The sequence below is a fragment of the Heliangelus exortis genome, chromosome 2, assembly GCF_036169615.1.
Source record: "Heliangelus exortis chromosome 2, bHelExo1.hap1, whole genome shotgun sequence".
NCBI classification, from domain to species: Eukaryota; Metazoa; Chordata; class Aves; order Apodiformes; family Trochilidae; genus Heliangelus; species Heliangelus exortis.
Window position 1 is genome coordinate 18,249,376 of NC_092423.1, and position 13,136 is coordinate 18,262,511.

At 41.4% G+C, this 13,136-nt stretch overlaps 1 protein-coding gene across 23 annotated transcripts in view; it reads right to left on the reverse strand.

The window, feature by feature from the left end:
- The window catches only part of KIAA1217 (KIAA1217 ortholog), a 199,660-nt gene that overhangs the window by 174,628 nt on the left and 11,896 nt on the right, over positions 1 to 13,136 (reverse strand). For 11 of the 23 annotated variants that reach the window (XR_011724152.1, XR_011724151.1, XR_011724150.1 and 8 more), the window contains one exon: positions 5,001 to 5,284. Coding sequence is in view for 16 of the 23 variants with exons in the window: in XM_071735024.1 (XP_071591125.1) it covers positions 5,001 to 5,114 (114 nt within the window). In the remaining 7 variants the exon portion in view is untranslated. Of the gene's footprint in view, positions 1 to 542; positions 2,101 to 5,000; positions 5,285 to 7,891; positions 8,303 to 10,354; positions 10,687 to 13,136 lie in introns of those variants that run through there. The other 12 variants (XM_071735028.1, XM_071735029.1, XM_071735026.1 and 9 more) reach the window with 9 other exon arrangements.

Here is a 13,136-nt window from a genome sequence, read left to right on the forward strand (position 1 = left end):
GCATATAGCTGCTGGACTTTTACCTCCAAATATGTTTACCCTTTACTAATGCACTTTTATCCAAGAAAAAAAAATCTATTAAGAAACGCCCCAGCATTACCCTGTGATGTGGACTTAAACTCTGTTTAACTAACTGATACCATGTTTCATTAAAAAGAAGCCTCAGTATTTCTCTAGATAACAAATGCTGGAATCTTAGGGCTCTATTTTAAGAGCTAAAGGAGAGACATCTGGCAATAATCTACAAATAAATACAGTGTCTCCATTCTTAGTTTCTCCTCCAAAACACTACCTAGGACATTTTTGCAGCATGATTCATGTTATCAACGTAATACGTTACAATGCTTTTCAAATAATTCCGAATTCTAAGTTCATTCAATAAAGAACTCATTTTTGAAAGAGAAAAGGGAACACGCCATTCCAGAACACTGCCTTTATTGACTCAGCCCTGCTGCCAGGAGGAACAACGTGGTGAAGCAAACTCCACAGTTTCAAAAGGATTTTTGAACAGCAAGGGCAGAGAGAGAAAGAGGCTTATTTACCGAAATGTGAGATTCCACAGGTGCGGCCAGAGATGGTCTGAAATCCTCTTCTTTTAGTTCCAAAAGTTTTAATTTAGGATGAAACCTGTGATAATCCTTTCAAACTGCCAGGTAAAACACTCGCCATATCTCAGCAGTATTTTCTTTCGCCCTTTTGCAGCGTAACTTCGTTATTTGCATGCAGCTTAGCTCTGGCCTATGGGACTTTTTGAACATTTACATGTTAGATTAGCTGTCTTGACATGCTCTATCAAGCATGACATCATGGATCTCCATGGTAACCTTAACCACACCTGCCCAAATGCCAGAGTTACCTGTCATGTTCAGACCTAACTGAACACAACAACAACAAAAAAACCCCTTAACCACCATTTTCTAGGCACTCAGCCTAGAAAAGCTGTTTTCTTTTTTTTTTTTAAGTGGTGGAAAACTAATTTCATTTGCCAATAAATTTGCTCTTCACAGAGCACTGGCTAAAACAGCTAGAGCTATTTTCTGACCCTTCCACATCTCCCACTGTATTTCCTAGTCAAACAACAACAAAAGAAGTCTATGGCAAACATCTTCCAGCTCATTTTCTAAAGGCATGCTCAAGAATGCTGTCTCTGAAAAACTTCTACTCGCTCATTTTTGCTCTCTGCCCCCTGAAAAGGTTTTTTTGTTTTGTTTTGTGTTTTTTTTTTTCGAGGTGACTTGTAAAACAGGTTCACAGCAGGGACTACCCCCCCTCCCATGGACAGGTTAGTATTTTAACCTCTTAATTGCAAACTCTTTTTCATCCTTGCAACCTATGGCCCATCTTTTATACTTGTTCCTGCTCCTTCCTTTGCTGCTGACCGGAGTCAGCCCCATCTAAGCAGGTGACTGAGTCCTGCCATGAGCTCAGCAGCAGACAATTCACACTATCTCAAACTTCAGAAGACCGAGTCTGTTTTCCTCCTTCCTTTCTCTTTTCTCTTTCTCACTTTCCAGAGGATTACGTTAGCGCCTTGCTTTCATTAATGCAGGCGAGACAGTCTTGGCAAGGTATCCAAAGCTCCTGCAGAAACTTGCATTACCTATAAAAAAAGATTTTGTTCCTCGGCTTTCCAGGCTTCCGGCTGATGTGGGCTCTGGTGTCTGTCTTTGGGACTGCCTTGCAAGGGGGACAAACCCCAGCAAACCACTGAGCAGTGGGTCCTGGAGCTTGGCTGTGGGGTGCTGCATTCACCTGTGGGTGTTTTGGGGTTCACAAGGCACAGCACGCCTGCACCCCAGTTTGCCATGCAGACCAGCTCAGCTGCAGGGTATTTGCCTTGCAGCAGTATCCCAAAGCCCTTGTGCAAATAAAGACTGCCCCTGTCTCTGTGAGTTTTCCTTGCCAAAATAAGATATCACAACAGGGTAACAAACCTGCGGGGTGGAGGAGGGATGATCTGTGTGCACAGCTGGGAGGTTTCAGTTCACCACATTAGTTAACCATCAGTAACCCCTGCTGGCATTTTACCTGGCCGTGGTTGTACTTCTGATCTGTGGCAGGTTATCAAGAGTAGAAATGGGTCCTCAAGAAGCACATCCAGGGAGGGATTTATCTGGTTAAATGAGGCCATTAATATGTAGTGGAAGATATGGACATTCAGAGCTGACCTCCACTGATGGAGGTGATACAGTATGTCCTGACAACATCAAACATTTTTTCTCCTGATGTTTATCTGCTGCAACCCAGGGGTCAGTTTGTTGTACTCAGATACTGATGGTTAAAATGGACAAGAGAAGAAAGTCCAAACACACACAAAAAAGGAGACAATTACCAATCTTGATTTTCTGGCCCACTTTTGTTAGTCTATAGACCTGAAAGACAAATTATATGATATCCAAGGGACCATATCCCAAATGTAAATATTGAGATGTTTTATGTTCCAAGTGTTCCATTTGACACAGAGATTAGAAAATTATGTTGCATTAGCTACTATCCTTGAAAGGTCTCCAACAGTGCTGAAACTCCCACCATGAATAATATTGCCACTTTCTAGATACTGGAGAACCAGAAGAAGTAAGAAGAAAGTAAAGGAACCTAGAAAGTGAATTGTCACATTGTAAGTCACACCTACATGCATTTTACAGATTTTGTATGTAAGGAATGTATGTTACATACACATACCTACTATATGCATATGTAGTTTTCCTTCTCCACTACTGCTATACACATACATATACACAGGGAAAAAAAAGGAAATCTATATGCTATATACACATATACACCTTCTGAAGCAAAATTATGTCATGGTCTTATTCAAGGGGCAGCTAAATAAGCCTACATTATACATACAATATAAATATATATACATATACCAATGCATATAAATACACATACCTATGTATGTATGTATACACAGAGATACAAGTATACACACACATACACACAAAATACACAGGTATGTGTGTGCACATAAACACACACAACTTGGTAAGAAAAATCTCCTCTTCTGAACTGTAATGCCATGACCATAGTAATCTATTAATGCAACTTATGAGCAAGATTGTTGATAGACTTCAGCAAATTTCTTACAATCAGATGGAATGACTGACTTCTGCATGTTTTTAATGTGGCTTCTGTTCAGTTTATCTTTTTTTCCCCAAGCTCTGCTACATGGGTGGATACTTCAGTCTTTTCCATTTCCAAGAAAGACAATTTAATGCTCTAAAAGTAATTCTAAAGTTATTTTGCTTTAGAATTCACACTCATTCAGTACAATTCATACGTCTAATCATCAAAAAATAGGAGCAGGAGACATTCACATTAATTTTACCCTCAATAAATTATCAAGGGTGACACATTTTAAACAAACAGCAAGAACAGTTACTGCATTCCTTCTGTAATTTATTGCCTTCAGAAAAGGCTCAAATTACAAAATGTGTAGGGTGTAATGCTGTAGACTTTTTTAAACTAGGTTTGCAGTGTCTGCAACACTGGAACTAAATATTTACATGACTCCAAAAGATCTAATCTCTAGATTTCACCCCCGTCCCACCTCCTTTATTTAATTTGTATGCTATCTTTATCCACCACCCAGCACATTCCACACAGTCACTGAAGTTCATAGAAGAGATAAGTGGGGAGAAAAAAAATTAAAAAAAAAAAATTTAAAAATCAAGACTTTCAAAGGAAAGGAGTTTAAAAATAAGGAATGGATCATTCTCATTAGACCTAAAGTCTTGTCAGAGTTTTAGCTGGATACACATGGAGTCTAGCAGTTATGCTGTGACACAGTGATAGCACCTGGTACCTCCAGAGACCATGTCAAAGAGAAGTTGTAGGGGGAAGCTAGCAAGTGACAGTCTTTCCAAACCTGTATCAGTGGTTAGATGTCCAAAGGTTTGAAAGGCTTCAAATGACACTGGGAGTTCAATTTTATAGCAGAGTACAGTATTTTGCCAACCTGTTTGCATTCCTTATTTTCAATTAACTTGCTGCTAGTACCAGAATACCTATATAATGCTCAGGAAAAAAACAAAACAAAACAAAATGAAACAACAACTTATATAAAAAGGCTTGTTGTGAATAATTTCTTAAACTGAGAAGAACAGATAGAAGATTCTTGAGCCTGAACTCTAAATTCTGATGTATGATTGGAAAAAAAAAATAAATTACAGGATAGAACACAGACTGCCTGTAAAGCTGAGGAGATTAAACTCTAACACTGCACCCAAAACTGGAAGCCAGACTTTGGCTGTGAAGAGATTCTTGCACAGCATCCCCTGAATTCAGATGGTCTGTGTGACAGCAGTCTCCACCTGCTTCAAGAAATACATCAGTGTGTCACATCTCCTCTGACCCTATATCTACTTTTCACTGCTGAAATGCCATTGAAGGCAGGCAAAAAGCAAATCACCCTAAGGTATATTGATGAAAGACCCACGTGGATGTCAAAACATCTTGAAGGAGGCAGATACCTGTGGATAAGTCCATTCTGTTTGTAGTAAAAGGCTCAAAAAGAGAAAAGAAAGCAAATGAAAGGGTATCAGAGCCAGCTAAAGCACACAGATGCACTCTGTGGATATTTTCTTTTCTCCTGGGCAGTAATACCAATACTGGAAGTGTAACAGAAGTCAACAGCTGCTCCATGTTTTCCTTTCAGCTGTGAAAAATAGATGGAGACCCTTGTACTGAGATCAAGAGTCTCACCTTCATCCCTTTCTTCATGTATATTCTAAAAGCAAATGAAAACCTCTTCAAAAAATGTCAGTTTCAACAAACAATCCCAAGGTAATATTGAGTAGTTTCATTTTTATTACTGTTTCTTTGAATTTCAAAGGAGCAACTGAATCTTACTGAATCTATATAAAAAATATCTGTCTAAGACTTGGCTACAGTCTCACCTTTGACACTCACCTTTGTAAGGACTTGTACTTTACAACTAACTTTATAAAGTTATAAGGACTGTTTCACAAAAAGCAAGATGAATTTGAGTTTCATACCTGATCTCTCAGTCTTTCTTGGTGTCCCATTATTGCTGTAGCATGGTGGGGATATTTCTGCTTCAGATGCTCAAGAAAAGCCTCTCTCTTCCTGTCCATTTCTGAGGTTTGCATTCCCAGAATTTCTCTGGAACTGCGAGGGCCACCTACTGTATGTCTTCGAGGGATGTTGCGGGTGGGCTTTGAATTAGAAGTGTGACTGTTCGGGGCTGAAGGGAGCTCTTTAGATCGGAGACATTCTGCATCATCTAGTGATGTTACATGCAAACTGGTTTTTGACTGATCTGAAAAAAACCAAAAACAAACAAAACCCCCAAACCAGAATATTATAAGAACTTAATACCAATATTCATACTAATAAGAAAAAGAAAATAATCTATACAAAAGTTAGGTTATTTTACAAGTCTGATAGTGTTCCATGGCATGTTCTGCATCATTAGGCATATACATATGGTAAGAAGCGGCCCAAAAATAATAATTTCTGTAAGCTATGCACAGTACTTCCATACTTTTAGCACACAATGTCAGTATTGCCTCACAGATAAGTGAGCATCATTAAAGTAGATGTTCCTTTTATATCATCTTTACAACTATGTGACTTGAAAGAAGGTCTGACAGGGCCCTTATTCTCTGACCTTTAAAATCTTCACAAGATTTTCTTGTTTCTTTCACAAGAAGAAACAGGTTTCTTCATTAAGCTCCTTTACACCTAATGGCCCCACAACTAGTACCCTTAAGGATACCAACTGATAAAATTCCTTTGACAAAGCAAATCTGAAATCCTTAATCTTTTTTTCAGCGTGTTTTCAACATGCTATGAAACACCTATAAAATCCTAAGCTTTTATTCCTGATTTCTGACTGTGGTCTGGTTTTAAATTTCACGGATCTCCCTTGGATTTTATACGTCTCAGGACAGCGGTCTGGAAAATACTACATCACTTTTCCAATAAACCATTTCTTAAGAAACAGAACAAAAGTAAGTTTTGTGTGATATAAAAAGAAAAAAACACACCAGCCTCTCAGATAAATTTTACAACTTTAAAATCTACTTTGAGACCAAAGACCATGATGACATTTGTAAAGAGATAGGCAGACACCAAGGGTATGTAAGCACTGGCTTATCTTCAGGTAACTCTGTAACATGAACCCTCTGGTGCATGAAAAAGTGCAGTCTGGAGCCTTGTTACCTAATACCTTTGAAAAATCTCTCTCTCCTTTGTCAGCAAAGAAAAAAAACCACCAAAACCCAGAAGCACTGAAAAAGCCTCTCCAAGTTTGATGAGGCCTTCCCCTTCTTTACTGGCAGCCTCAGACATCCCTGCAAGTGTTAACCCTTCATAGCACCTCCCCAGGAGTGGGAAGCTCCTTTTCTACATGTTTTTAATACCTCTCCACTTCTTTCTGTCCAACACTTTTTGCCTCAGAGCCCTTTATCTTCCCAGCCATCATCTGCCCCACATGCTGCCATTTATGCAGCACTACTCTTTGGGAACAGGCACCTAGTCACTTCTTTCTATGGTTCAGTCAGTCAGTTTGATGCTCTGTCTACCACTTGCCTTCAGAATTTATGCTAAGCATTTTTCTGCTTTCTGGTGAGTATTGTCAATATCCTGCCAAGTCTCACATAACATCATTGGTCATTAAGTTAATACTCTATCAGTGGAGCCACTGCCAGTGTAATGTCTCAGAAATTTACTCATTCCCTTGGTGGGTTTCACAACAGGACTGCGCCCAGGAAGGTCCTCAGAGACTTTGCGTGTTTCTGTAAGCTCCCTATAATGCTCATAGACTCCAAAATATCAATAACACCTTCCCATGGAAACCCATCCTGAAAGCAGAACCGGACACAGGAGATCAGATTGCAGGCAGCACCACACTTTGATGAGCACAGATCCAGGCATGACTTTGGAAGCAGGTTTGGTTTGCAGGGTTCAAGTTTTACTCTCATACAGATTCAAAATGCCATCTCTGACCTCAGCAGCATTTTCTAAGACCTTCTGAGAAGCACAATCCTGATTAAACCTTCAGAGTGGCAGCCTCACATGTACATGTACACACACACACACACAGATGCATACACTCAACTTTTCCATGCACAATTCAACTACAAAAACATCCAGCCTAACTAATTATTGCAAATTCAGAGCAACAACTGCTAGATTCTCTCAGCTTGTTTGAGAAAAGTGGCAAAACAGTGTTTTGCTTGCAAGAAGTAAGTCTGGCTACTCCAGATACACTCATTCAAAGTGGTTTCTGAAAGCTGCACAGTCACTTCAGCAGATTTTACACGGGAGGAAAGAGGTGAAATTGGGATGGCTGGAATTTACCATCTTTAATGTGTTGCACCAAAAGCCAGGAGCTTATCTCCCTGAGGCTGCTGGAATATAGGCAGCAGACATAAATAAGGGATTTCCTTGGAGCTCGAGAGTCAGCTTGAGCGTGGGTGACTGAATGCAGCAATTTGGTATAAAACCTTAAAGTATGGTGACAGCAGCAGTTTCAATCACTGAATGGGTGGCAGACAGTTTCTCAAAAAGGGAGGTAAACCTACACTGACAAACACAACAGAGAGCTCACGAATGTGTATTTTGGGTCCTAAATCTCTCTCATAAAAAGCCTTTCCTTTCTCCACACTTCAGTTATTTCAATAGCTTAAGAAGCTGCTAATTATTTGGAACATAAAGAGACATATCAAGTAAAGTGTTTTACCACTATTTGTTATTGTGTGAAAGCTTGAGAAGGGATAAAAAAGAACATACTTTTCATATATTAGAAAGATTAACAGACTATTTTTTCTTTCATATATCTGGAAAATACTGTATAAATACTAGGGAAAAGAAAGGAATGTAAACTATGCAAACTAACTGCTAGGCTTGCCAGTGAGCTGACCTGGGCATTCAGCAGCTCTCAGCATTACAGTGCAAGCAGCACGTGACTTTCTTTGCAGACCAAACTCTGTCACATTAGAATACAGGTCTTTTCCCTAGGAACTGATGAAAAAAATATTCCTTGGCCACTTCCTAGATAGGGACAAGTGACTTTGATGGCAAGGTTGAATGCTGGGACCGTCAAACCCCGCTGTCTTTTTAGGGGTACATGAGCTCCACAGCTGCTGTGTGGGCTGCAGTCTACAAGGAGGAGAAACTGGGAGGTTTTCTGGATCCTGGTGTTGCTCAATAGCAGCATGGGCAAGTGGGCAAGCTTTCTGTATCTTCCAAGTGAAGATAACAGGCCTAGAAAATCAATTCCCAGAGATAACTAAATTGTGTGAAGGATCATGTGATGGTTCCCAGAAGAGACCTAAGAGTAGAAAACGGATAAATTATGCAAGTACCCTCCCTAGAAAAGGTCTAGAGAACCCAATGAAAAACACAGAGGTGTGAGATAAGCTTGAATCCCTCTCTGCCTCCCTCACGTTCAGAAGCTAAAAGCTAAAGGTCTTTCTGTTCAATAAAAGTCGCATGTCTACAGGGCAAAAAAAGCAAAAATTGCTGCCTGACAAGAGGGGACTTAGTCCACCCAACAGCTTGGATAATGCTAATGCTTGAGATGCTTCTTTGATCTGAAAGTAAATTTCATGATTTCTTAAGTTCTCCCATCACTGCAGTGTATATGACTACTGGAAAGGTCCAGGTTTGCAGCACATCTAGGATTATCAGGACAATTACCATAAAGGATTACTTGCTGTGAGCTGGATATTTAGGGGCAGGGGGGGAAATAAAAAGGAAGAGATAAGTCCTTCAACATGTCCTGCTATGCAATTCTTCTGTCACACCCTCTGTTAAGTCTGCAAAGGTCAGAGAAGGCACTTTGCTCATTACTTTACATGGTGTGAGGATTTTAATAGTCCTGTTTTGCAACCTGAGTGACATAAGGGAATAACATTTTCAGAATCATTTCAGAGAGGAACAAGTATGGACCTGACCTGTACTGCTACTAGGAAACTGAGCCTTGAAGCAAACCACATTCAACACTTAAAATTTAAAAAATAATACAATTTTGAGAGTGTTCATCAAACCCACCTATGTTATGTTTATACTAGCAGTAAATTTGAGATTATTTGTAATCTTTAAATTTAATATGCTCTCTTTACCAATAGCTCTGATTCCAAGGAACTTCCAAATGTAACTTTTGGATGTGGGCCAAAACTACTAAATTTGGTTGTGAACTCTCAGCAATTAAAACTTTTGGGAATCAGGGCTCAGTCTGGTCAGACCTGTGTTTTTCTAGTCCCACATGTATCTCAGGCAGCTTCATACAACCCATACAGAAGAAATATGTTACTGGAGGTTATTTTTTTCCTATTCAGACACATCCTTCAAGTGAAGATTTCCATCCCACCAAACATAAACATATAGAGACATAGTTGCACCTGACTTGCACTGACCACTACTTTCACTTGAAGAATTATTCAAAACAGTGTCAAACAATCAGCGAACCTCCAAGAGTATTTTTTTTCTCCTGAGCTGTCTATGCACTATTTTCTGGTATTAGAGACTTGTAAACGTCTGTAATTTTTTTAAAAAAACCACATGTACCCAACCATACACTGTTTGTTTCACAGAAGCATAGAAACACAACTTTTGCCTAAGTGTCTAAGAGAAGTACAACACACATCAACTGGGAACGTTCACAGGTGCTCCATAAATACTCCAGGAGATACAGATTAGATTTGGTAGTTGTCGTGCTACTCAAATACTGTGCTCCACGTGGAACAGCCCACCGAGTATTCACCAGGAAACAGTTTTCATTCACTTTTAGACAGAATACACAGTGCAACAGTAATTGTACAAAGGCACCACAGCTGACCTGCCGTGAAAACCAGGTTTACGATTTCTCGGCTTCGCTCCAAAACAAACCCAACCGGTTCCACACAAAGTAAACTTAACCCAGTGACAATAGCCGTGAATCTCCCTCTTTTAAGGGAAGACACGCCGAGAAAAACATGAGCTCAAACCCACTCGGTGAAGGAGCTTTTCCCCTGCCATAGGTGAAGCACGAGGAGCGTTTAAAGGGAAATTTGCCGTGATTCCGGGAAGCTGCCGTGATTCGGGGAAGCTGCCGTGATTCCTGCCCCTCGGGGGAGCAGCACCCTCCGCACCCGGCAGGTCCTGCAAGCGCTGACAGCAACACAGCCCGCGCCCGCCTTGAAAGCAGAGACAGAAACCTCTCTGATGGGAAAGTTAAACTCACAAAGTCGGAGTGTTAGGGACATCTGCAGAGCCATTAGTACAAGAGACACATGCTTCCCCCCCTTACCGCCCCCACATGCATTCTGCCTCCAGCTACAAAAAGCAGCAACGAGGGGCATGTTAAAATGCAGCTCCATCTTTGCCTGATTCCCCTACTTACCCTTCATCTGTCTGCTGTCTGTGGAGCCAGCCAGGCACAGCTCCAGTTTCTGGCTTTCGTTTTCCTCCATTGTCCCTGCCTACCGCCCGGGCTCCCCTCTCCAACTTGGAAGCCGCAGCACCCGGCCTGTCAGCGCTCGGGCTTGGGGAGGGGAGCGGAAGCCGGCCCGGCCCCAACGCCCCGGCCCCCAAGCGCCCGCGCTGCCGGGCCAAGGGGGCTCTGTGGGCGGCGGCGGCGGGAGGAGCCCCCCGGGCCCAACAGGTGAGGGGCTGCCCCCCGGAGAGCCCCCGGCTGGCCCGTGGCGAGCCCTTAGCGAGCTCCCAGAAAACCCTTAGCGAGCTCCCAGCAAGCCCCCAGCGAGCCCCCAGCCGCTGGCTGCCCGCTGCCCGGTGCCGCCGGGGAGCCCTCCGAAAGGCAGCACTGCAAACATGATTACAGGCCTGAGTCTCTGCTGGAATCCGAATCCACAGCCTTTCAAATCTCTGTCATGGGACAAAAGGCTTTCCACTGAATATCTTTTTAAGCTCGTAACCACCAAGCCCACAAACATTCCTGATAAATGCTTCTCTGTCTTTTTTAGCGTCTAGTTTAAAAGCAATTCATTATATACGGGCTTTGAGGTTTTGTTTTCTGTTGAATTCTTTCAAGCTGCTCAGAGAATGAATTAGGGAAAAATCAAGATACAGGAATTCAACTTTAGTGAAGCCAATAAAAATGAATGGTAGCAATATGTAAGCAGGGACTTCAGTTAGGAGGGATTTTGCAGCCTCAGTAGCAAAACACACAGAAACATACAGATAATTCTCTTTTGGCAGATCAGAAGCAGGAAGCCTGAATGAGACTCAATAGATCCACCAGGCTGCAAGGCAAAGAATAATGTGGCTGAGAAGGGTGAGATCAAATCCCACATATTCCAGCAGATGCCACATGTGTTGATCTAGTGGAGAATATCAGACCAAATTAGTCTATCAAAATTGTAAAGCAGAGCCAGAGATGGTGGAACAAACTAAGTGCTGAGTTACAGCACCAAGACTAGAAAGCTTATCCATGGGCAACTTCTGAATTAGGTTAAGAACAAATCATAACTGAGATATTAATAAAAATACACAATTTCTCATTTAAATCAACCTCATACTGCAACACCAGATAACAGTTAGTATCTTGGATGGCTTTTTAAACAGACCTCACATAATCTGGTCTTTCAAGCTTTCTCCAACTCTGACTTCAATATAACATCAGCTAAATTGTTTGCAATGACCTCTCAACCACCCAGTCCAGACGGGCTAGCAAAATTCCTTCTACATCTCTATCTGGCAGAAATGTTATCCTGTCTACTGAGATTATTAAATGCTGAAATCTTTTGTGTGTATGTAAATGCAATACAGAAGCTCTAGGAGAATCATGCCCCAGTCCTCCCCCTTCCAGACAGAAAAAATGTTTGAGTACATTACAATTACCAATTAATAAATGAACAAAACAATTGCTCATTAGATCAGTCACACATTCTCTAACACTTAAGAAATATTTATTTTCATTTTAACCAATAAATTCTATATGGTCTTGGAACCTGGCAAAGGTCCTAGAAATCTGGCGCAGAAAACACAGAAAAGATGAAAATACAATCTAAACATTAGCACTGCTATTTAAGGTCTGCAGTACAGTGTTCCCAACAGAATACTCCTTTAGTTGTCCTGAAATATAAAGAAAACAGTGTGATACACGTTGTATTTAGACTGGTGTTTTTACTGGCTGTGGGTTACTCCCTGCTCATTCTGACTGTCAGCTATTTTAGGAGGGGAAGTGATGGCCAGCACCCCCACTTATCTGATGTTGCCTTCTGTGATAGGGAGGAATGTGCCTTTAAACACTGACATTTTCCAGAGACTGGACAAGGGTGATGAACCTCTTGCAAGTTATACTCACAGCCAGCTGGAAGGAAAAGCGGGCTCTAACAGGAATAGTGATCACTGAACACCACTAACATCAAGAGCTGCAACTCAGAAAGATGGGAAAAGAAAGCCAGTGCAGTTGCTTAGAGTAGCAATGTGAAAGCTGCACCAAGACATCACCTGCACACAGGGCTCAGAAACTAAGAGTTAGGAAAATAAGGGCATTTAAAAAGACCTTATACTGAAACAGTGCAATGGAAAGCATGAAACACACGTGTCTGTGGAGTCCCAAAAGAAAGGTGCTTTTGTAGCCTTGTACAAACCAGTGCTGGAGGTCAGTACAGTTTGTACTGAGAGCCTTAATAAGATCAAGATCAGTGCACTCTAACCCATTAGGAGGCTTCTCTTCCATCTATAGTGGGGAAAAAAGCAGAAAAGTAGCTTAAGACTTAAAGAAAAAAAATCATTAAAATACCTAGTTTTAGGCAGCACCATTAATTTCCATAGCCAAGAGCACAAGACAGACAGTTGGTCTCTTGGCTGCTCCACTGCCATGTCCTATTGAGCAGGAGGTGCCCCTTGGGATGGTGCCAGCCTGCTCTGAAACTGCCACTTTCATGGCCACAGCAAGATGCTCCTACTGCTGAGACTGACAGTAGATGGTATTGCTGATGCTGCTAAGGGGCTAGAGCAACACCACCCCCCTAAGTGTAGATGAGCTAAGAGAGACTGCTTATTTGGTTGTGAAAGTGTGACTTGAAAACTAAGTGCAGCTTTGGGAAAACTTCTGCAACTGCAGAAGTGGTCTCTCAAATAGGATTAAAGAGCATTGGCAAGAAATGAGACTAAGCATGGCCCACTTCAGTATCATCAAAATCAAACAAAACAGGAGA